General features: G+C 36.2%; 2 protein-coding genes across 24 annotated transcripts in view; one reads left to right on the plus strand and one right to left on the minus strand.

Moving 5' to 3' along the window:
- ABI2 (abl interactor 2) overlaps nucleotides 1-13,197 on the plus strand; it is a 173,131-nt gene extending 159,934 nt beyond the window's left edge. For 11 of the 23 annotated variants that reach the window (XM_037849008.1, XM_037849016.1, XM_037849010.1 and 8 more), the window contains one exon: nucleotides 8,482-8,657. In XM_037849008.1, coding sequence (XP_037704936.1) covers nucleotides 8,482-8,657 — 176 coding nt within the window. Of the gene's footprint in view, nucleotides 1-8,481 lie in introns of all 23 variants that reach the window. The other 12 variants (XM_037849023.1, XM_037849022.1, XM_037849029.1 and 9 more) reach the window with 2 other exon arrangements.
- Nucleotides 13,198-14,540: 1,343 nt separating this feature from the next.
- Nucleotides 14,541-21,536, minus strand: part of RAPH1 (Ras association (RalGDS/AF-6) and pleckstrin homology domains 1) — a 132,279-nt gene continuing 125,283 nt past the window's right edge. Inside the window, 1 exon segment of the mRNA XM_037849031.1 lies at nucleotides 14,541-21,535. Within this exon segment, the coding sequence (XP_037704959.1) occupies nucleotides 19,904-21,535 (1,632 nt within the window). The 3' untranslated portion in view covers nucleotides 14,541-19,903.

Genomic DNA, 21,536 nt, shown 5'->3' on the forward strand with positions numbered 1-21,536 from the left:
CAAAAAGGCTTAACGTGTAATTGGAGTCTCCAGAAGGAAAGGTAAGAGAAAAATATTTGAATAATGGCCAACATGTTTCCAGATTTGATGAAAACTATTATCTATTGCTATGTAGCAAATTACTCCAAAATTTGGTGGTTTAAAACAACAAACATTTATTATCTCACAGTTTCTTTGCATAGCTCAGCTGGGTCCTTTGACTCAGGGACTCTCACATGGCAGCAATCACGGTTTCACCTGAGGCTGCAGTTATCGCAAGGCTTGACTTGAGAAGGATTCATTTCTGAGTTCACTCACATGGTCATTGGCAGGATTCAGTTCTTAATGAGTTGTTGGATTGAGGGCATGAATTCATTATTGACTGTTGGCCAGAGGCTGCCTTCAGAACTTTGATACATAGGCCTCTCCATAGGGCAGCTCATCACATGACAGATTGTTTCATCAGGTTGAGCAAGTGTAAAGAGCCAGAGACAGAGTGCAAACAAGACAGAAGTCACCTATTCTTGTCACCTAATCCTGGAACTGGTATCCCATCTGTTTTGCCATATACTGTTCATTAAAAGCAAGTCATGGATTTACAGACATTTTTACACTGATATTCATAGTGGCATTATTCACAAGGCCAGAAGATGGAAGCAACACAAGTGTCTATCAGCTAATCAGTGGATAAACAAAATATGGTATATACAGATGATGGAATATTATTCAGCTGTAATCAGTGGATAAACAAAATATGGTATATACAGATGATGGAATATTATTCAGCTGTAAGAAGGAATGCAGTTCCGATGCATGCAACAGCATGGATGAACCTGGAGGACATTATTTTGAGTGTAATAAGCCAGACAAAAAAAGACAAACATGGTATGATCTCACTAATACGAACTAAATGTAATAAGAAAACTCATGGAATTAATATCTAGAGTTTAGGTTACCAGAAGATAGAATGAGGATAGAGGATGGGAAACAGATGTTTAATTTGTGCAGAATTTTTTAGGTTGATTGTAAATGTGTAGAATGGATAGAGTTGATGGTAGCACATTATCTTGTGTGTACATAACAGCGCTGAATTGTATCTATGATAGTGGTTGAAAGGGGAAGTTTAGGATCATGTGTGTCATTAGAAGGAAAGCTAGAAGATGAAATATGGGACTTTATAACATAGTGAAGCCTGTTGTGGACGATGAAGGTGGTTAATGGTACAGATGTAAGAGTGTTCTTCCATGAACTAGAACAAATGTATGTCACAAGTACAAGATGTTTGTAATAGGGTGGTATATGGGAAAAAAATACACCTAATGCAAACTACAGATTTCATTGTTATAGTTAACAGTTTGTTCTTCCATCAGTTGTAACAAAAGTTCCACACTGAAGCTAAATGTTATTAATAGGGGAGTATAAAGGTCATGGGTTTTTTTTGTTTTGTTTTGTTTTGTTTTGTTTTTTTAGAGCAGTGAGAATGTTCAAAAACTGTGGCAATGTAAACACATCTCTATGATTGTACTGAGAGCCACTGATTGTACACTTCGGATGGACTGTATGGTACATGACTAAAACTGTTTTTTAAAAAAAGCACATCACTAGGTTCAGCTTGCACTCAAGGGGCCCGGATTACATAGGGCTTGAATATCATGTGGCAGAGATCATTGGGACCATTTTAGAATCTTCCTGCCATAAAAACTGTAAAATGCATATCCAAGAAGTTCATTGAACCCCAACTAGAAGAAACATAAAGAAAACCATGCCAGGGAATATCATAATCAGATTGCTAAAAACCAGTGTGATAAAGAGAAAATCTTAAAAGCAGAGTCAAAAAAGACACATGACATACAGAGGAACAAAGATAAGAATGACTGCATAATTCTTGTCAAACACCATGCAAGCCAAAAGACATTGAGTGGCATCTTTAAGTAATGAAAGAAAAAAGTTGTCAACCTAAAGTTCTTTAGGAAAAAATAGCCTTTCAGAATTAAAAAAATTAAAGACTTTTACAGACAAAAGAATCGGGAGGGAACTGAGAAGTTATCACTAGCAGACATATGCTAAGAAATAGCAAAAGGAACTTCTTCAGATGAAAGAAAAGTGATACCAGATGAAATCTCAAGTTTTAAGTAAATGTGTAAATATCTGTAAATATGTGGGCATATATAAATACATTTTCTCCATACCTTAATCTCTTCTAAAGATAATTGACTTTAATGTGAAATAAATAATAACATAGTTTATTGTTTAGAGCAAATGCAGAAGTGATTTTACTACCACAAATAATGAGGGGAAACAAGTGTACTGTTATTAAGGTTTCATGTATTAAATATGAAGTAGTATGATGATATTTGAAGAATAATAAAAATCAGTCTAATAGAAGACAGGAAAAAAAGGATTTTTTTTTTTTTATAAATATAAGTCAAGTAAGATGGTAGATTAAAACCCATCATATCAGTAATAGCATTAAATAGAGATGGTTTAAACAATCCAATTTAAAAGCAGAGATTTTCACATTGGATAAGAAAAATAAGACCTGATTATATATTGTGTACAAGATACCCACTTTAAATATAAGGACACATCTGGTTGAAAGTAAAAAGAATGGAACATTAATCAGAAGAAAGCTGGAATGGCTTTATGATTATCAGCAAAGAAAATTTTAGAGCAAGGGCTATTGCCTGGGATAAAGAAGGACATTTCATAATAATAAATGGATCAGTTCATTAAAGAGGTCATAACAATCCTAAACATACATGCACCTAATAATACAGCTTCATAATCCATGAAGCAAAAAGATAAACCTGAAACGGAAAAATACAAATCTACAATTACAGTTTTCAATATTTCTCTCTAAATTATTGACAGAAATGTAATGATAGACACAAAAAATCAAGTAAGAGTATAGAAAACATGAACAACAGTATCAGCCAACTTGCCCTGATCAACATGTCATCCAGTAACTGCAGAATACACATTCTTTTCAAATGCAGTCAGAGTTTTCACTGATACAGACCATATTCTGGGCCATTTAAAGAGTTGCAATAAATAAAGAGGATTGAAATAATACAAAATATGTTTTCTGACCACAAAAGAGTTTAGCTAGAAATATATCTGGAAAATTCCCAAGTATTTGGAAATTAAATGATACACTTCTAAAACATCTACAGGTCAAAGATGAAATTATAAGGGAAACTAGATAATATTTTTAACTTAATGAAAATGAATACAGAACATATAAAAATGTGTGTGATGCAGTACTAGAGGAAATGTATAGCATTAATTGCTTATAAAAGAATATTTGATAAAAGAGAAGGCATAGATTACCAATACAAAGACTGAAAGAGGGGACATCATTACAGATTCTACACATATTAAAAGGATAATAAGGGAATACCATGAGGAGCTTTGTGCCTGTAAATTCAACAACTTAGATGAAAAGGACATTCTCTGAAAGACACAAACTATTAAAGCTCACTCAAGAAGAAATAGGTAATCTCAGTAGCCTTGTATCTATTCAGGAAATTGTTTTTGTAGTTTAAAATCTTTCTGCAAAGGAAAAACTTCACTGAGAGTGAAAAAGAAAAGAAAACTGTACCAAGTACACTGAAAGTTCTGTTAGACATTTAAGAAAGAAATAATACCAATGCTACCCAACCTCTTCCAGAAAATACAAGTAGAGGAAACACTTCCCAACTCATAAGGCCAGCATTACCATGATGTTAAAATTCCCAAAAACATTTTACAAGAAGAGAAAACAACAGATTATTATCCCTTATAAACATAGACACAAAAAATTCTTAAGATTTTCACAAATCAAATCCAGCAATATATAAAAAAGGATAACATGTCATGACCAAGTGGAGTTTATTCTAGGAATGCAAGGTTGATTTAACATGTGAAAATCCATCAGTGTAATTCACCATTTTCACAGATTAAAGGAGAAAACTGTCATCTCGGTTGATGTAGAAAAAGTATTTGACAGTATTTGTTCTGGTTTGCTAATGCTGCCATCATGCAAAATACCAGAAATGGATTGGCTTTTATAAAGGGGGTTTATTTGGTTACAAAGTTACAGTCTTAAGGCCATAAAGTGTCCAAGGTAAGGCATCAACTATAGGGTACCTTCACTGAAGGATGGCTGATAGTGTTCCAAAAACCTCTGTTAGCTGGGAAGGCACATGGCTGGCATCTTCTTCCTTTGCTCCCAGGTTGTGTTTCAAAATGGCATTCTCCAAAATGTCTCTTACAGCTGCAGCTCCTCTCCAAAATGTCACTCTTAGCTGCTCTGAGTTCCTTCTGTTTGTCAGCTCTTTTATATGGCTCCAGTGATTTAATTCAGACCCACCCTGAATGGGTGGGGTAATACTTCCATGGAAATTATCCAGTCAAAGGTCTTGCCCACAGCTGATTGAGTCACATCTCCATGTAAACAGTAGGTTCCAACCTAATCAACACTAATACATCTGCCCCCACAAGATTGCCACAAAGAACATGACTTTTTCTGGGGGACATAATAAATACAAACTGGCACAGTATTCCAATACACCCATTCATGATAAAATTTTAAGCTATCTAGGGATAAAGAGAACATCTTTGACTTATACAGGGTATCTATGAAAAAACCAATAGGTGACATTATACTTAAATGTAAAAGACTGAATATTACTCCATATGGTCAGGAACAAGCCAAGGATGTCTGCTGCCTCTTTCCTATTCAACACTGTATTGGAGGTCTTTACCCTGTGCAATAAGGCAAGAAAAGGTAGTAAAAGCATACAAGTTAGAAAGGAAGAAGTAAAACTGTCTTCATTTGCAGAACACATATCTTATGTATAGAAAATCCTAAGGGATATACAAAAGAGCTAGGAGAAGTAAAAAGCTTAGCTAGCTCTAACTACTTGTTAAATTGTGCTTTGAAAGTTTTCACTTTTCTGTATATATATTTCACAGTAAAAAAATGTAAAAAAAGAAGGCTTAGCTAGATTGCAGGTTACAAAGTCAATATACGAATTTAATTATATTGTTATGTACTAGCAACAAAAATTGGAAATTGAAATTTACAAAACAATCTTTTACAAAAGCATCAAAGATATATATACATAAGGATAAATTTAACAAAAATTTGCAAAAACCTGTACAATCAAACTGAAACTTTGTTTTATAGCATTATTTTCATAGAAACAATATCCCCAATATGTTCTAAAATGTCTCTTAGTTTAAATTAATTAGCTTTAAAAACTACACTGAGTGTCAAGGTTAACCTTGTTCCACCTTAAGGCAGTTTATGTACAAATTCCAGATTACTTTAATAAGGTTTTACTGACTTATGATAAACTTTTCATTTTTCATATAAATAAAATTTCAATTCACAATAAGTGATTTCATACAAAGATTATATTGAAATGTAAATCTTATTTACTAACGTTTTGATTATCCAGTGCCTTGCCAGTTCAGTGAACTTAATTGTTAGGTATGGTTCTTAATGCACTACAATATTTGCTGGTCATTGTTGTTATTTTAATATCTTCTTGATTTTTTTTTCTGTGCCTATTTTAGTTACATTTATTATTGTCTCAGTAGTTGAAGAATATAGATTTATTTAGAAGTTTCTAAAATGCTAGGCCCTTTTTTCAGTGCTAGGGATACACAGGGATGAGTAAAGAATGGATTCTGCCTTCAGGAGTGTGGAGGTGTTTCATGCTTAGATTGTTATCCCTTGTTTCAACTTCACTTATTTTATGAGAAAAGACAATTGAGTCATTTACTGATTGCCTGCCACCAGTGTATGTCACCATTAGTCGTTTAATATTGCTGCATACTTCATATAAAGTTATAGGATTAAGATAAAAAAAATAAAGAAACCTGTAAGCTAAGAAGTTTTGTTCAGTTACCTTCATAAAATGTTTTAGAAAGAATACCTTTGACTGAAATGCTAAATTTGAACAATGTAGTTTGAAATTTAGAATGTATTTTTATTTTTACTTTAACATGAATGTTGAGAGAAACAGTGTGTAGGTACCATAGGAACCAAATACTTAGCATTTTTGCTAAAAGTGTTTTTTTTTCCTCGTGCTTTTTTAATGCTTCATGTGATTTTTGATACTATGTATGATATATATGCGCAATTTAAAAATATTTATTAGACTTCCTTCACTATTGTCAAAACCATTTTTCCTGGCTAAGATCTAGACAAATTTTATGTTTCTCAACACCAACACAGTATTTTGAATATTGGGGAAAATGGCATAAGATATTCATATTCAGTATATACCTTGGAGTTATTTTGATAAGTCTGTTGTGCCAAATCGAGTCTATTTTCCTTTTGATGAATAGTCTGCTTTTTCAAAGGTGATTCTTTAAGATGAAGAAATTAAATGGAACAAAACACTGGTATATATCTTTCCCTGCAGTGAAAATGAACTTTTTAATAATTCTTAAGAGCATTTTTTTTTATATTTTAAAAAAAGTAGACTTAATTTCATAATAGCAGTTATTAATTTTGACAAAAGAGAAAATGTTTAGTAGTTGTCAAAGTGTTGATCTCTGTAAAACTGTAAACAGAACTCCTGGAATTCACATATGATGTAAATTCTATCTAGTTTATTCTCTGTGTTCTAAAGAAGACAGATGCGCAGAGAGCACAATAAGTTTCTATTTCTGCTAAACTCTTTGGTGGTTGAAGTAGCCTTTATATTGTTTCCTTAATTAAGCATCAAGAATGTTGTCTCTCTTAACAAAAAATAAAGCTAGAAAATATTAGGTTGACTAGAAATACTAAATACTCTTAAACTTGTTTAGGTGTTTGGGTAGTTATATTTTGAGAAATACACAATAAACACTTCCTTGGCCCCTCTAAAGTATCTTCACACATCCTTAAGAAATCACTATAATGGGAAGTATTCAGAACTTAAGGGAGCCATTTAAGTTTTACTACAGTAAGCTGGAAACAATTTTTCTCTAACAAGGGCAATTGCATTATATCACAAGTCTCTGTTGTGATTCCTTTTACTAATTTATGTGAAGAGTGAGGCTGCCAGAAAACTAACAAAGTCATTGTATGGTTCTCAGAGCAGTGGATAGATGGAGATTTCGTTGAATGAAATTCTGAGTAGGATAAAACAGGTTCTGGGGATGAAGAGGTTGGAACAAAAGAGAACTCTTCCAAGGGATTTGAGTAAGTCATAGAGTATCCCAAATTACTTAAACTTAAGGCATGTGTACTACTTAGGAATCAGAGATTATATGAGATATTGTTAAAAGGCCCCAGTTACCAAGTTATTTAAACAATAAAAATCACAGGTGAGTTTATAGGTCTCTAGGTTTGCATAATACTTCTACTCTGTTATTGTGGATAGGTTAAATTGGTAATATAATGCAGCATGTATTTTAAAAGAATATGTAGGTTCGGAAATGGAAAGCACAATACTGTATGATAGTAGCACAGTACTCTAAGTGTAATTAACAAAGCTGAGTGTGACTATGGTTAAAAGAGGGAGGCTAGAGTCCTGTATGTCACCAGAAAGAAAGCTAGAGGATAAAAACTGGGGACTGTATAACTTAGTAAAACCTGGAGCGAACAGCGATTGTGGTTAATTGTATAAATATAAAAACGTATGTGTCACTATTACAAGGTGTTAATAATAGGGTGTTGTATGGAAAAAATACAGTTAATGTAAACTGAGGTCTATAGTTAACAGTAATATTGTAATATTCTTGCATTAATTTTAACAAAGGCACTATACCAAAGCTAAATGTAAATAACGGGATATAAAGGGTATGGGCTTTTCTTTTGGAAAAGAAAATCTTATATTAATTGTACTGGTGAGTACATAACTGCATGATTACACTAAGAGCCATTGATTGTACACTTAGGATGGATTGTATGGTGAATGAACGAAACTGTTAAAAAACAAAAATAATATGTATATAGTAGACTTGCATCATTCATGCATTTAACTTGTGGGAATTCAACCAACCCTATGACGGAAAAAAATGGGAGAATCCTTAAACGTACAGCAGGCCACCATTCTATTCACTGATTAGGCATAAGCTCCAAAATCGTGAGAAAGGAGATGTAATCTATTCCCTTAGTTTGTGTCATTTCTTACATGCGTCTCATATTATATCTCAATACACAAGTATAATTCTGATGCGTTTACAAAGGCTTAACTGAAGAAATAGCCATCTTTCCTGGTTCTGGGATTATATATCTGTTTTCAATGAGGTACCTTCCCATGGCCTGTTGGAAGGGTAAGTTGGATAATTGTGATTTTTGCTATTTGTACTCAAATTAGAACCTAATCTCCACAGAAAATGGAATTCCATTGTACAGGATTGGATACTGGTTAGGAAAAAAAACAATTGGTTTGTGTTTAGAAAGTCACTGTGTTTGAGTGCTGCAGAAGCAGGGAAAGGATGAATATTCACTTTTTTGGTTATGTTTCTAGGATTCTTCTTCTTCTCTTTAACATTCTTTTTTCTTCCCCCTACCCCTAGTTGTGGCAATTTATGATTATACAAAAGACAAAGAAGATGAGCTATCCTTTCAGGAAGGAGCCATTATTTATGTCATCAAGAAGAACGACGATGGTTGGTATGAGGGAGTGATGAATGGAGTGACTGGGCTCTTTCCTGGGAATTATGTTGAGTCTATCATGCATTATTCTGAGTAAAGCTCAGTAGGGCTGTGCTTCCCTCACAGGAATAGTCAGGTCTTCCCAGATTGTCAGAAGGCCCTGGGGATTACCCTCCAGTGAAATGAATGAAGGATATAAATGAATAAAAACTACTTATGTATTTTTGGTTTATCTCCTAGTATTAAAACAAAAACAAACCCCAAAAAAGCAAACCAAGTATGAACAAATGGATCTTTCTGCCATAATTTGTACTCTGCTGAGCTGTCTGGATTAAAATGAAGTGACCGTTTCTGAGTATGTCAAAGAAATAACTTAACTATGAAGTTAAAATAAATCAGATTGATTCAGAGAAAAAAATCTGGGATTTTTCTCAGGAATTCTGTACACCCTTGGGATTTCCCCTCCTGCAGAATCTATGGCATTAAATGTTCTTCAATACCTGTGCCAAGGGATTAACCTCAAGGCCCAGTGGGTACTTAAGGCCCATACTTTTTCCACTTGTATGAAGAAGAAGGAATCAATATTTAAATACCATATTTAACCATTTTTATAATTATTTCAGGTGGCTTATTTCCTTTTTAACACTGTAAATTCTACATTCTCTCAGCACTGGAGTGTACCAAATGAGTTAATGCTAAACTGACTTGCATTCCTTCATGCTTCTCAATTTTCAGAATATGAGGATGATGAAATATGATTCTCCAAACATTCCAAGGGTAGTTAACAAGTGCCCAGGTTTGATTTTAATGTGCTGTTGCATGAGACTGCATTGCTGCTAATGGCCAGTGTACTCATGTGTGTGAAATTTGATAGGCTGGTTCATATGCTGAGGTGAGGGTGCAAAGCTAGACACGAAGGCTTCTAAGGGTCTGAAGAGATTGAATCATAGAAACGTTCCACTCAGAGGCATCCTAAGTCCTTGCCTTAGGTTCTGTTTTGATGGATAGGATCTTGGAAGTCAGAACAACTATTTCTTTACTTCTTTCACTGGAAAAACTTTGTTCTTTTTTGGGAAAGAATAGCAGTTATTTTCAGGTTTCTTGACAGTCACCAGGAATAAAAGATTTGCTATTTTGCTCTCTAAACATCACTAATGACCATTGTTACCTGCTGCTATCTGAATCTTTCATTCCCGTAGCTCTAGAAAAGGTAAATACTGTCCTGATTTTTGTGTGACTCGACTCTGAAGTGGCTGCTCTTGGTAGGAGTTTGAATTTTATGTCTCAGACTAAGAATATAATAGTAGGATAAGATTGATTGGCCCAGACTTACCTGATCACAAATTAAAATTAATATAATTTTGAAATCAACAGTAACAAAGTTTGTTTTTTTTCATCTGCCCAACAATTATAAATTCAAACTTCGTGGAGTTTATAGGACATAGGACTTTAATCATCACTTTTGTTATCAATATATGAGAAATACTGAAAAAATCCAGGAGGACTTGGTGCACTCAGTAGGTGAACACTGTGATGATGGACCAGCTCATGGCCAGGTATCAATGTGGGTTCTTCCCAGTCTGTGACTTGGCCAGAATAGAGCATTGCTGGGGAACCTCCCTGTGCTGGGTGAAACGACAAAGGCAGTAGCTCCTAATACTTCAAATGTAGGCCCTGAACATGATATAGTGCGAATGATAGAATTCGACTGAAAGATGGACAAGTGTAGTAGTGTATGAGATCCAGATCCTGCAGTAAGAAGTTTATATTCCACTTGTTCATCTGTTGTGAGCACAAAACTGCATTTCACATTTAAATGCGACCCAGCTATATATGTTCCCTTATTTTTTTTTGTTGCGGTTTTTTTTTCCTACACGTTGCAACTTAGCTACTTTGCTTTTAAAATTTTTGAAGACTTTGAATTTAGGTTTCATTAACTTCCCTCTAATACATATGCCACTTCACACTTTTGTTAGGTCATCTCCATATCCCTTATTCTGTTTCTCTTAAAAGCAGTGGCCCTCAGTATCCTGTGAATCTTTAGCTCCTTTATGGACCCAACCTAGATTATACATAGGTAGTTTAACCTCTTCTTAGTACTGGGTGTATAACTAGGAAAACATTTTTGAAATTAGATGTTCCCATTATTAATTTTTTGCTGAGAAAGCTTAGTGGATTAATAGTGCAAAGGGTGTTTTGAAATCCAACAAATAGTCCTCACAGCTCACAGCTATAGCTGACACCTACACAAGAAGCAGACCTGTGGCAGGCAGACGTGGCAGGGTCAGCAAGAAGGGAGCTTGCCTGTTGAAACCCTTGAGCATTGGGGAGTGCAGAAGACATGGTGAAGTCCTTCATTTTACAGGTCTGCAGCAGGGGCAATCTGTGGGTCAACTGATGTTTGTCTGTATTATTTAGTACTAACGTGTGTGATTTTTGTTTTAAAAAACAATCCCTGTTGGATTTTCTGTATCTTCATTTGTAGTTTTGAATTCTGTAGAGTGTCTTGGAAGGATATTATGTAATGATGATGGACCAGGCCTACAGTTATTGGAGACTTTTAATGTATGTAACATTTCATAGATTGCATGCTATTAATGGGCTGTGAGGGCTGTATTTCCTGTTTTATCATAAGTTTCCTCCTATTTATCTTTCTGTGAACTATAAAAGGTCAGTATTAGGAATTCCAAATGAATGCAGAAATCTTGCTACATATTATTAATATTGTAGCAAAGATAATCGAAGTCTATAATCTGTTGACCAGTAAGCAACCATTTTATAAGGAAAGAGGGAATTCAATGGGGGAGGTTTCCCTCCTGAAGTGTTACTTTTTAACTTGTATGCCCACTCCTTTTTTTGCCTTTAAAAAAGAAAGAAAAAAAAAGTCTATTTTCTTGGGTTGTTTTGTTTTTCTCTATTAATATATGAAACTTCATGGGGATATGAATGAAAATCTTGCTTGTTGTTTTTTTACCTTATGGCCAAGGCAATAACCAAGAAACACAAATAGTGCCAATGTGTCAATATCTAGACCTGAGAGATTCAGCCTGCTGTGTTTGGATTAAATTTATCTTTTAAGTTGTTGTGTTCAGTATTTTCCTTTTGGAAAGGATTTTCTATCTCACTCAGAAGCAACTCCTGTTCCCAGCATCTTAGAGTCAGTATTGGCAAGGACTTGGTACTTTTTGCTATACTCCTAAGAAGTCACTGGGTGAGACATTTTCACCACCCCCCTTTCCTTCCTTCTCCTGCTGTTTATTGGCCAGCTATCAAGAATGTTTTATGCATCCTTACATTCATGTCTGTAATGTAGCTGTACTTTTTAGCAGTCTTATGTTGATTAAGATAAGATTTTTCTTTTTGGGTGGCATCAGAATGATGGTAGACACTTTACTTTTTTATCTTTTTGTTTTCATTTTCTTTTAGCAGGCCCTCTTTCCCTTTCGGCATTAAGGACTGTTCTCCTTTATTTTTTATCACCTTCTCTTGTGGAGAGGGCATGGCATGTCCTGAAGACCACATCTTTACCTTTGAAAAAGGTTTGATGGTGGATTTGGCAGGTGACTGTTGATTTGAATGCACTACCCCTCTTTTCACTTCCCACTTCTATGGCCAGGAACTCCTGATTGGTGGTAAGGTGAAATCATCCCTCCCCCGCTACCATCATTTACTTAGGTTCAAAGAAGTTTAGAGTTAGATGCGATTCGATGTTTTAGATGTATTAACTAGTTAACAGTGGTCAGATATCCAGTAGTCTTTCCACTGCTCCACAACTATCTTAATTGAAAGTGCTGTATTTTTCTTTAAAAATCAGAGTTCTACTTGATGCCTTCAGGAAGATACTTGAAAAGATATGCCATGTTTTGATAGATACCGTCAGATTATTCAGACTATGTTGGTTGTTTAAAGGAGTGTACAATTAAATGCATCCTTGTTAGTAAATAATTTTCATTTTAACCTTTCTGAAACAGCACTCAGTACAAATGGTCTTCTCCATAAGGTGTATCTAACAAAAATTTTATATCATTTCAACATAGGCAGGAGCACAGCACAAATAGCCTTATTTGAGAAAGCCTTATAAAACAATGTAGGCATTGTGCTCATTAACTTATTTACTTTATGTTGATATTTCTTCCTATTTCTTATTGAGAATCTCATAATTCTTTAAGAAAAAACTGACAAATGAAACGACAGGGTCTAGTTGTGTATAAAATGATCCTTGCTAAGTATCTTGAGGGTTTTTTTGTAAAACAAAACGAAAGCTTATTTTCACATTAAAATGGAAATGTCTTTTGCAACTTCAGAATTCTATGGAAAAGCAGTTTTTAACCATACTTTTATCCATGCACCTTTTTCTTAGCAATGAAATAGTTTACAAAAAAGAATGTAAACAATTTGTGATCTGGCCAGTTGTACTTTTTAGCTCCCAGAGGAGGGATCGTGTTGTGATTAGCTGAGTGAAAACCATGCAGGAAAACTTGAGGGAGCAGTCTGTTGCCAGTAATGTTTCTTGTGTGTGCCATTAAGCCACCTCCAGATGAGTGGGGGAAACATTCACTTTTTAATTTTTTTAATTGTATTCGGAATTGTTGCTGTGTACTAAGAATTTGACCCAAATAAAATCCCACAATGTGTAAGTGTGTCTTGTGAATGTATTTATTATATAAGGAACCTCTTTTCTTTCAAAGGTGGTATCTAAGTTTAAGTTAGGGAGAATCCTCAACTTACCTGTTGCTCCAAACCCAGGTAACAGGGAGCCGCTTTTTATTATTGAAGAGCTAGACTTCAAATATTTAAAATGTTGAATTTCATATCCCCCCCACCCCCCCACCCCTGACAGCAGCTGTTCTAAATACTTATGAATCATTTTCTATCCCTGTTTTTGGTTTAAGCAAACCTTGGGCTTTCTAATCATTTTCCTCCCAATACATGTAATTCTGTAAAAAAACTTTGGGTGTTGACTAAAAAGCCAAAATCAAAGGAGACCAACACTAGGATGCCTGTGCTTCTGTTGGCTAGGAAGCCTAGACTATAAATCTACTTAAAGAATTTTCTAATGACTTGTTGAAAATAACAATGGGCACAAAGTTTTGTCTCCAAGATAGCCCAGAATAACACTTCAGTTTTTCCTTGATTTCCCAGTCCAGCTTATTTCTTCTGTGCCTTTATTTTTTGGATGTCATTAAGTAATATGGAACAATAATGTGGAAAACTGAGGGATACCCAGCTAACACATTTACATTTATGAATGGGAGGAATTTTAGGCAAAATAGCAATCTTATCTCAAAGGTGTTTAGTAGTATCCAAGCTTTTTTTAAAAAATTATCCTATTTTGTTAATTGACCCCTTTGGGGTTACTCTGGAATTATACATTTGGTTGACATGTTTTGTGGATTTGGGGGGAGGGAGGAGAATACTGTTGGTTCCATTGTTTTGGCAGCTTGTGTTGATTAGACAATGTACTCTTCTTCCTCTGAAGCCAAAACACAGTGTCAGCTTACAAAACTAGATATAACTAGCAGATGGTGAATGAAGGAAGAAGGCCTCCACTTTTTGCCCTAGTTTGGTAAAATGATAAAGTGATTTGTAAACATATTAGAATATATGATCATGCATACCTGGACATGGCAGCCTGACACATATAATTTTGCCTCCAAACCTTTAAAACAAAAAGTAGCCCTTTCTAATTTAGTTGCATTTTGCTCAAAAAAAGCAAAAAAAAAAAAAAAAAAAAAAAAACACAAAAAACTTAGCTCTGATCACTTCTTAATTACTAATGTGTTTGGCCAAAGCACCTCAGTATATTGGTATAAACTGTTCCTTTACTTAAAGGTCAACATATTGAACACAACAAATCCTACTTTATTCACTTTCACACTTAATTGTTCTTACTGCACAGTTAATTTTATGGGTTCCCTGACATAAAAAGCAAAACTGGGTTCTTAATGGTACTGATAAACAAACACTCAAAATCCCCATGTTCAAATGAAATCTATTTTTTTTTTTATTAAGGATTAGGTAAGCTGACAAAATGAAAACATGTAACTGAAAAACAAATTTACACTGACTGTATGACTACTGTCCTAAGCCATACAAAGTTTACTGACAGTAACTGGCAAGAGTAACTTTGAAAATAATTTAATCCAGCAGAAGAACAAAAACATCGTCAGTAGTACTGAATATATCTCTCATATATATATATACATATATATACCTATATATGTTTATAGCTTTGCACAATCAGGAAGCAAGGCACATAATGAAATGAGAGCATACATTTATGCAGAACATAATAGCAACAAAGTCAAAAGAAAAATCATAACTTCATCTTTACCAAGCTGTGCATAATCCTTTAAATAATGTCCTCTATTGGATACCTTATAATGCAATTCCTTTTGTCCTCTTTTTCATGCTTTAAAAAAGTATATTTCTACATTGTATCTATTTATTTATGACAAACCTCCCACAACCTAGAAGTTGGTGTGAGCCTTGAGTCCCTTTTTTAAAGAAATGGGGAAAGGAGGGGAGGGAGCAATCCCAGTTAAATACATGTGCAATTTTCCTTTAAAATAGTAAACAATGTTTTTACAACATTTAACACAGGCTAATGAAATTTTATTTTAAATGTACATCTCTATAAAAGGAGTTCACTAATAGCTTATAATAAAATGAAGCAAAATCATTTGAAACATTCCAGTTAATGCTTATTTTCTAGGAGATATTATTTACAAGTATAGAGAAAATATTTAGGATGTGTGGAATCATGGACAATGGAAATTTTTGGTATTAGTTACAATAAACTTAATGGACGGCTTCCAAAACATAAGGGTTTTTTTCCTTAAGTGCTGCAAAGGTATTCTACAGCCTAAGAAGTTGAGGCTTCCACAATCATGAGCTTTGACACTAATAACTATCTGAACCTAGCCATCTTTTAAGTATGGAGTATCCACCATCACCCTGACTGAATTCACTTCTTTAATGTCTTTGGTAGAAAGCAGCGAGACCCCATTGGGTAGATGACACCATCTCTTGTGAGATGTCACTTTTTCTATTTCTGCCCAAACAAGAAATACTCACCTTTCCTTCTCTTTGATTAGCACCTCAAAATTTGCTTGTTTGATTTCTATTTTTTATATACTGTTCCTCCAAGAGTTCAAGGCACTGGGAATTACAGCAAATATTGTTTTCTAAATTACTTTAACAAGCAAAGAATAAACCAATTGATTTTTTTTTTTGCTTCAAGTGTTTATCCAGTATGTTGTTTTGTCTGTTTTATTTAGTATGTTTATTCTACAGCTGGTGTTTCAGATATCTGTTACATGTAGAACTTTCAAGGGCACAAGAACTTAGCATCTCTTTGAGGGATAGGCTGGTAATTGTTGTTAAAATGTTCTTGTCACTAAATTTTAAAAGGAAAATAAATCTTAAAAGATAGTGGGATATTTAATTCTGTTCTACCTGCATCTCTCCTTGGATCAGATCTCAGACTTTGTTGAGAGGTCACATATTCCTGCAGGGTTAGGTATACCCTTTAAAATGATGGGATGTTATAAAGTGTATGAAGCAAAAGAAAATCAAAGTTCCAAAAGGTATTTATAATCTAAACAGATTTTCAGAAATAAACATTCTCTCATCAAGTGTATAAATCCAACTATATTAATACCTATTTTATTTAAAGCAAGTCATCACTCCTAATAATCATACAAGCCATACAGGTTTAATTGGTCTAAACTTGAATAAAATCTGTGAGATTACATGAGTTTTAATTTGTCAGCTTTAAAGGCATAAGAAGTCTGGTAATAGCTTATGAAATAGGAAAGGGTTTTTACCTTTTTAAAATCTTATTTAAAATCTTGTGTTTGTGACATAGAAGTGTTTTTAGCTGAAGGAAAAAGGTGTCAAAGGGTTCTATTGGTCTGATAGGTGATTCTTTCTTGATAAATTCAGCACTGTTTCAGGGGACAAGTAAACTGATATAAATGGGACCTTTTGAGACAGTTCGCTACCCTTTGCAGAATATGCCATCACTGGGCAAGAAGACCTTAATTTTAGGGGATTGTAAAAGACCATCATCTCTACATTACTTAGTTTGAAATTTTCTGATGAAAATAGTTTTCAGCATCCTTTTTCACTTTATTTTGATTTACACTTAAATAGGTATCTGTAAAACCTTAAAATGGTTAGTTTTCCCAAATGAGAAGTTTACCAGCTAAGGAAAAAAATGTATTGTGTATTTTGCTTCTGAGTAGTAAAAGCCAAGTTGCTAAAATTTCAATACAGAATAGTTGGATACTTGTATTACCTATGAACCTAAAGTTCTTTTATGAACAGAGTAGGTTCTGTTGCCTTTCAGAGTTAATGCCAAAACTTTAAGCATAGGGTGATCCAACTTTCAAATTATCTATGGCAAAAATTCATGCTGTTAAACAAGTCACTAGCTCTAACAGGCACCTGTTTGCACTGCCCTCAGTAGCAGTATTTCATCCATGCTGCTCATTTTTCAGTACAGCTAAGTCAGCTGTCCAGATTTCCTCCTTGGACCTGAAGAAACCATGCTGGGGGAGCTGCTGAGCATAAGGCAGTTAAAAAAGGCACAGTACTAGTGTCATCTGGCAGTAGGTATTTTCTATTAACACACCAGAGAAAAAAAGAACAGCTACAGCGAGATAAAGAGTGGTCTAAAACCAAAACAAACTATATCCCAACAAAAAAAAAAAAAAAATTAAAAAAAGAACTACTAGGGAACAAACACCTGCAAATATAATCTAAACCATCATTTTGGTTTCTTGATTCAGTTATTTCATGCACAAGAAAAGAAAAAGTTGATTAATAGCTATTTCCATCTTTGGAGAAATTTAAAAGGATACAGCAGCCTGTTGTCAGAAAAGCCACTGGATTTGGGATAAAAATGACATGGTCCCACCTCTGGCCCTGCACATAGTGCTGTCTTCTTCATGTCTACTAATATTTCAAAGGGTGTCTGCTCTTCCAGAAAAATGATAAACCAGAAGCATTGATTCAGGATAGCTCTCCAAACTGAAGCAAGAAAACCCCGGAGTTTCCACACTGAATGAAAAAACAAAGGCTGTGTCTTGGAGCTCAAATCAGGAGAGAAGAAAGTTGGAGGCGGGGGGGAGGGTACATTTATTTTTTCCTTAAGGAAAAGTTGAAGTTTTCCAGTTTCATATAAAAAAACACCATAACCAAAAAAACAAAAACAAAAAACCAACAAAATACCTAGTGGTGAATAGTCAGATAATTGGATTCCCATTCTTAGTAAATCTTGCCCCACAAATAAGGGTGATCTTTAGACTATAAAGCTGCAGGCCAAGAAGAATGTGAAATTACTTCATCCATGAATCACAATGGAGCACCACAATCTGTACTCAAAAACGTTACCCAGCTTTGCTGTTCATGCTTGAGCTAACAATGCAGATGTTAAAGGTCACTTCAAAAGCACAAGAATATCAAGCAAACAAAACTGAAGAATTTAAAAGAGATCAAAGTGTGTTTTTTAAAGAGGCAGGGCTTTAAAATGCACAATGGTATCTATGCTTATTGCTCCACAACCACATAAATACATCAATCTCCAGGAGACACTGGAGGTGTGGCAATGGAGAGGGGCCACCTATTTCTCTCTATGACACAATACTTTCTTGGAGAGTGGGTTATATAATGACAACCTGTGTACACAGTACAATTTTCTCTTATTCTTGATTTATCATTTCTACCCCATTTCATTTATGATAGCTGATATTGCCAGTTTTTATTCCTTTGTTTAAAAGCAGCTCTGAGATATTGCATTTTAATCCCAATGGCCAATTTATCATCATAAATTGATGAGACAGTACACCTTTCTCTCTTGTACCAAAGAATACTCACAGAAAAAAAACACATGTAGAAACACAGTGTGAGTTCTGTCATTGGAGCAGTTATTTCATTTTATACCAAGTTTTCACATGCATAATATGTGATGTCACTTAGTGTACTAGGGCTACATCATACCACCAGAACAAATGGTAATCTGGGCACATCTCTATAAGCATGTTTAACAAGTAGGGATCCTAGTGTGCTCCAGAAGCTGGGGGTGAAACTCAAAATTCTCATTTTTATTTTCTTCCCCTCCCTCTGACAGTCCCATACTTAAATGGATTCTTTGCATGTTTAAAACTTACACAACCTAGTTGATGATACCTAACAGGCTAGTTTTGTTCTCTTTTCTAATCACCCATCCTTTTAAAGAGCAAATCACAAGAAAGACTGATATTTTTCTCAATGACGCACCATACTGGCACAGGATGTATATATTTTATATACCAATTGTCTACAGACATCTACTGTACTCACCTACCCAAAGCACCACAGTAAGAAGGTAACTGGTGACATGAAGACATACAGGGAGACAGAATTACAGGGGTATTGTTTGACATTCTCTTACAAAATCCAAGAAAGAATCTTCAAGCCAAACTTGATTACGAAGCTTCATAAACCTCATGAAAAGGATTCAAATACTAAAAAGGAACTATCCAGGATTACAGTCCTAAATGTCCCATGTATTGTAAGCAAAAAACTTACCTGTGACTGAAAATTTATTCCACCTCCTAGATTTGGGTGGGGTCATTGCAGTAGCACCGCAACTAAAATGGTTTAGTTAGAACGTATTTATTTTCTATGCACAACCACAATAGATGCCATCTGTGAACTGTTTCCCCACACTGCACTATTTACCCATTCTATGAAGCTAAGAGAGTTTCCTAATATAAAGTGCCCGCTTTGTGTAGAGTAATGAAGTGTCAGTCAAGCAGACCTAATTGGGGAAAAAACAAACAAACACCAAAGCCCCACAGGTATACCAAACATTCTGGTTGTCTTCTCAAACCGAGAAACAGCACGTTATACATCTATACATTAATTTATAATATACAACATGCACATATAGGCTGCACATGGACAGACACTGAAAAACACCTTCTAAATAAGTAATCAGAAGTTTTTGGTCCAATCCATGATAGATGATAAAAGAAATCATAAGGGACAGGACACACATCCCCTTCCATGCCTCTTCTACCCAAAACACATAAAACCCACCTTCAGATTAGGAGAGAAAGGGAATAAATAGAATCACACTCAGTTATGTATGTATATATATAATACATACGCACACCTACACACCCCTAAATATATATATAGCTACGTATGTACAAGAACATGTGTATACATACAGCTGGACACCACCTGAATAACACCATCATACCAGGAGGCTCTGAACACCTGATTTCATAATCAAGTGTACTGATTGTAGAACTGATTACAGATAACATAAAACTCAAAGTTCTGTGTTAGCTACCAGTCTCTCGAGAGCTTGGTGTTCTGGTCTCTTTTGGGGGGAGCAGGAGGGGGTCCTCTCCGCAACGTTGCATAGCCTGATATATGACTACCTCCATAACCAGCTTTCTGTTGATCAGAAAGCAGTTCAGGGGGTGGCGGGGGCAATGCCATGTCATCCATGGTGGCTGTGGGTTCTGCTCTGGACATGCGGGACGAGGAGAGTGAGCCATGCCGGGTGATAGACTTCCGCTGCAGTGTCCTGTTGAGGTCAGCCAGGAATCCAGGCTGGACACTAAGGCTGGATTTGGGAGAGGTGGGCACTTGTGGCACAGCTGTGGCTATTGTTGGCTGCTCAGATATTTCGACTTGAGTGAGGCGGGTACTGTCATTCCGTTTGGGTCGTGTGGGTGGAGGAGCCTTCTTCACTGATGTTTTGGACCAAGGCTGTGGTTGAGGATTAACAACTGCCACTTTTGGAGAGGTGCTTCCGGAGAACACTGCTGGAATCTCTATGGGCGGCAGAGGAAGTTCTGTTTCTGGTGGAGGGGGTGGGAAGTCAGAATCGGAAGGAGGAGAAGGAAATTCTACTGCAGAGTCCTTTCCATGCCCACTCAGAACAGATGCTTTTGCTGACACACAGCCTTGTTGAAGAACACTGGGAAGGTTAACTCCAGAAAGATTTAGTTTTCCAGGCTTGGGGGGTGCTGCAGGAGGTGGTGGTGTCTCCTTGCTGGGAGACCCTGAGGGTTCTGCTGACAGTGCAAACTTGCTGACCAAACTGTCTATCGAGGGTCTCTTAGGCTCAGGGTGCTCTGCACAATTGCTGGATTTAATGCTGGAGTTACGCTGTGGGGTTGGGGGTGGCTTCTTCCCCCCAGGGCTGGACGTCTTACTGGTCTTTTTGCCTGGAGATCCACTTTTGTCAGGTATAACAGAAGCTATAGCTGGTGGTGGTGGTGGCGGTGGCGGTGGGGCTGGGACTGGGACTGGGGCAGGTGGTGGTGGAGGAAATACCAGGCTGCTTTCAGGAGGAGGAGGAGGGAAATCTGGAGAAGGGACAGGAATGGAGCTGGGCTGCCATTTGGGTTTTGCTTTCACCGCAGGAGGAGACTGTGGGGCCGCAGTGACTGGGATGGGCTTTAAGGGCTGAGATTCCATGGGAGGAGGAGTTGGAGGGGGAGGAAACTGGCTAGCTATCTGCTTCACAACTGAGGGCACTGGAGACAGTGGAGAGGGAGGTGGTTTTACACAGAAGCTCTGCTGTTTGGGCAATGTCGGTGGGGGAACTGGACTAGGCGGAGCAGGTGGGGAAGGGGGGATGTGAGAAACAGGAAAAGCTGGCTGTTTTTTTGCTGGGGGGATTGGAGGAATAGTTGCAGGTGCTGCAGCTTGTGTAACAAGGGGTGGCCCCGTCTTGGTGCTGGTTGGTGGGGGGTTGGTCACAAGGGGTTTAGGGGGGGCTTGGGGAGGCAGTGGTGCAGGGATGGGAGAAAGTGGTGGTGGTGTTGGAGGAACTGCTTGAGTAACATGCTGAACTTGATGAATCTTCAGTGGTGGAGGTGGGGGGCTGAACTGTGGAATGGATGGGGCACATGGTGCTGGCTTCAGCTGGGCCATAGCGGAGCCAGGAGTAGGGGGTGGGGGGGGG

This window comes from Choloepus didactylus, chromosome 9 (assembly GCF_015220235.1).
Source record: "Choloepus didactylus isolate mChoDid1 chromosome 9, mChoDid1.pri, whole genome shotgun sequence".
NCBI classification, from domain to species: Eukaryota; Metazoa; Chordata; class Mammalia; order Pilosa; family Megalonychidae; genus Choloepus; species Choloepus didactylus.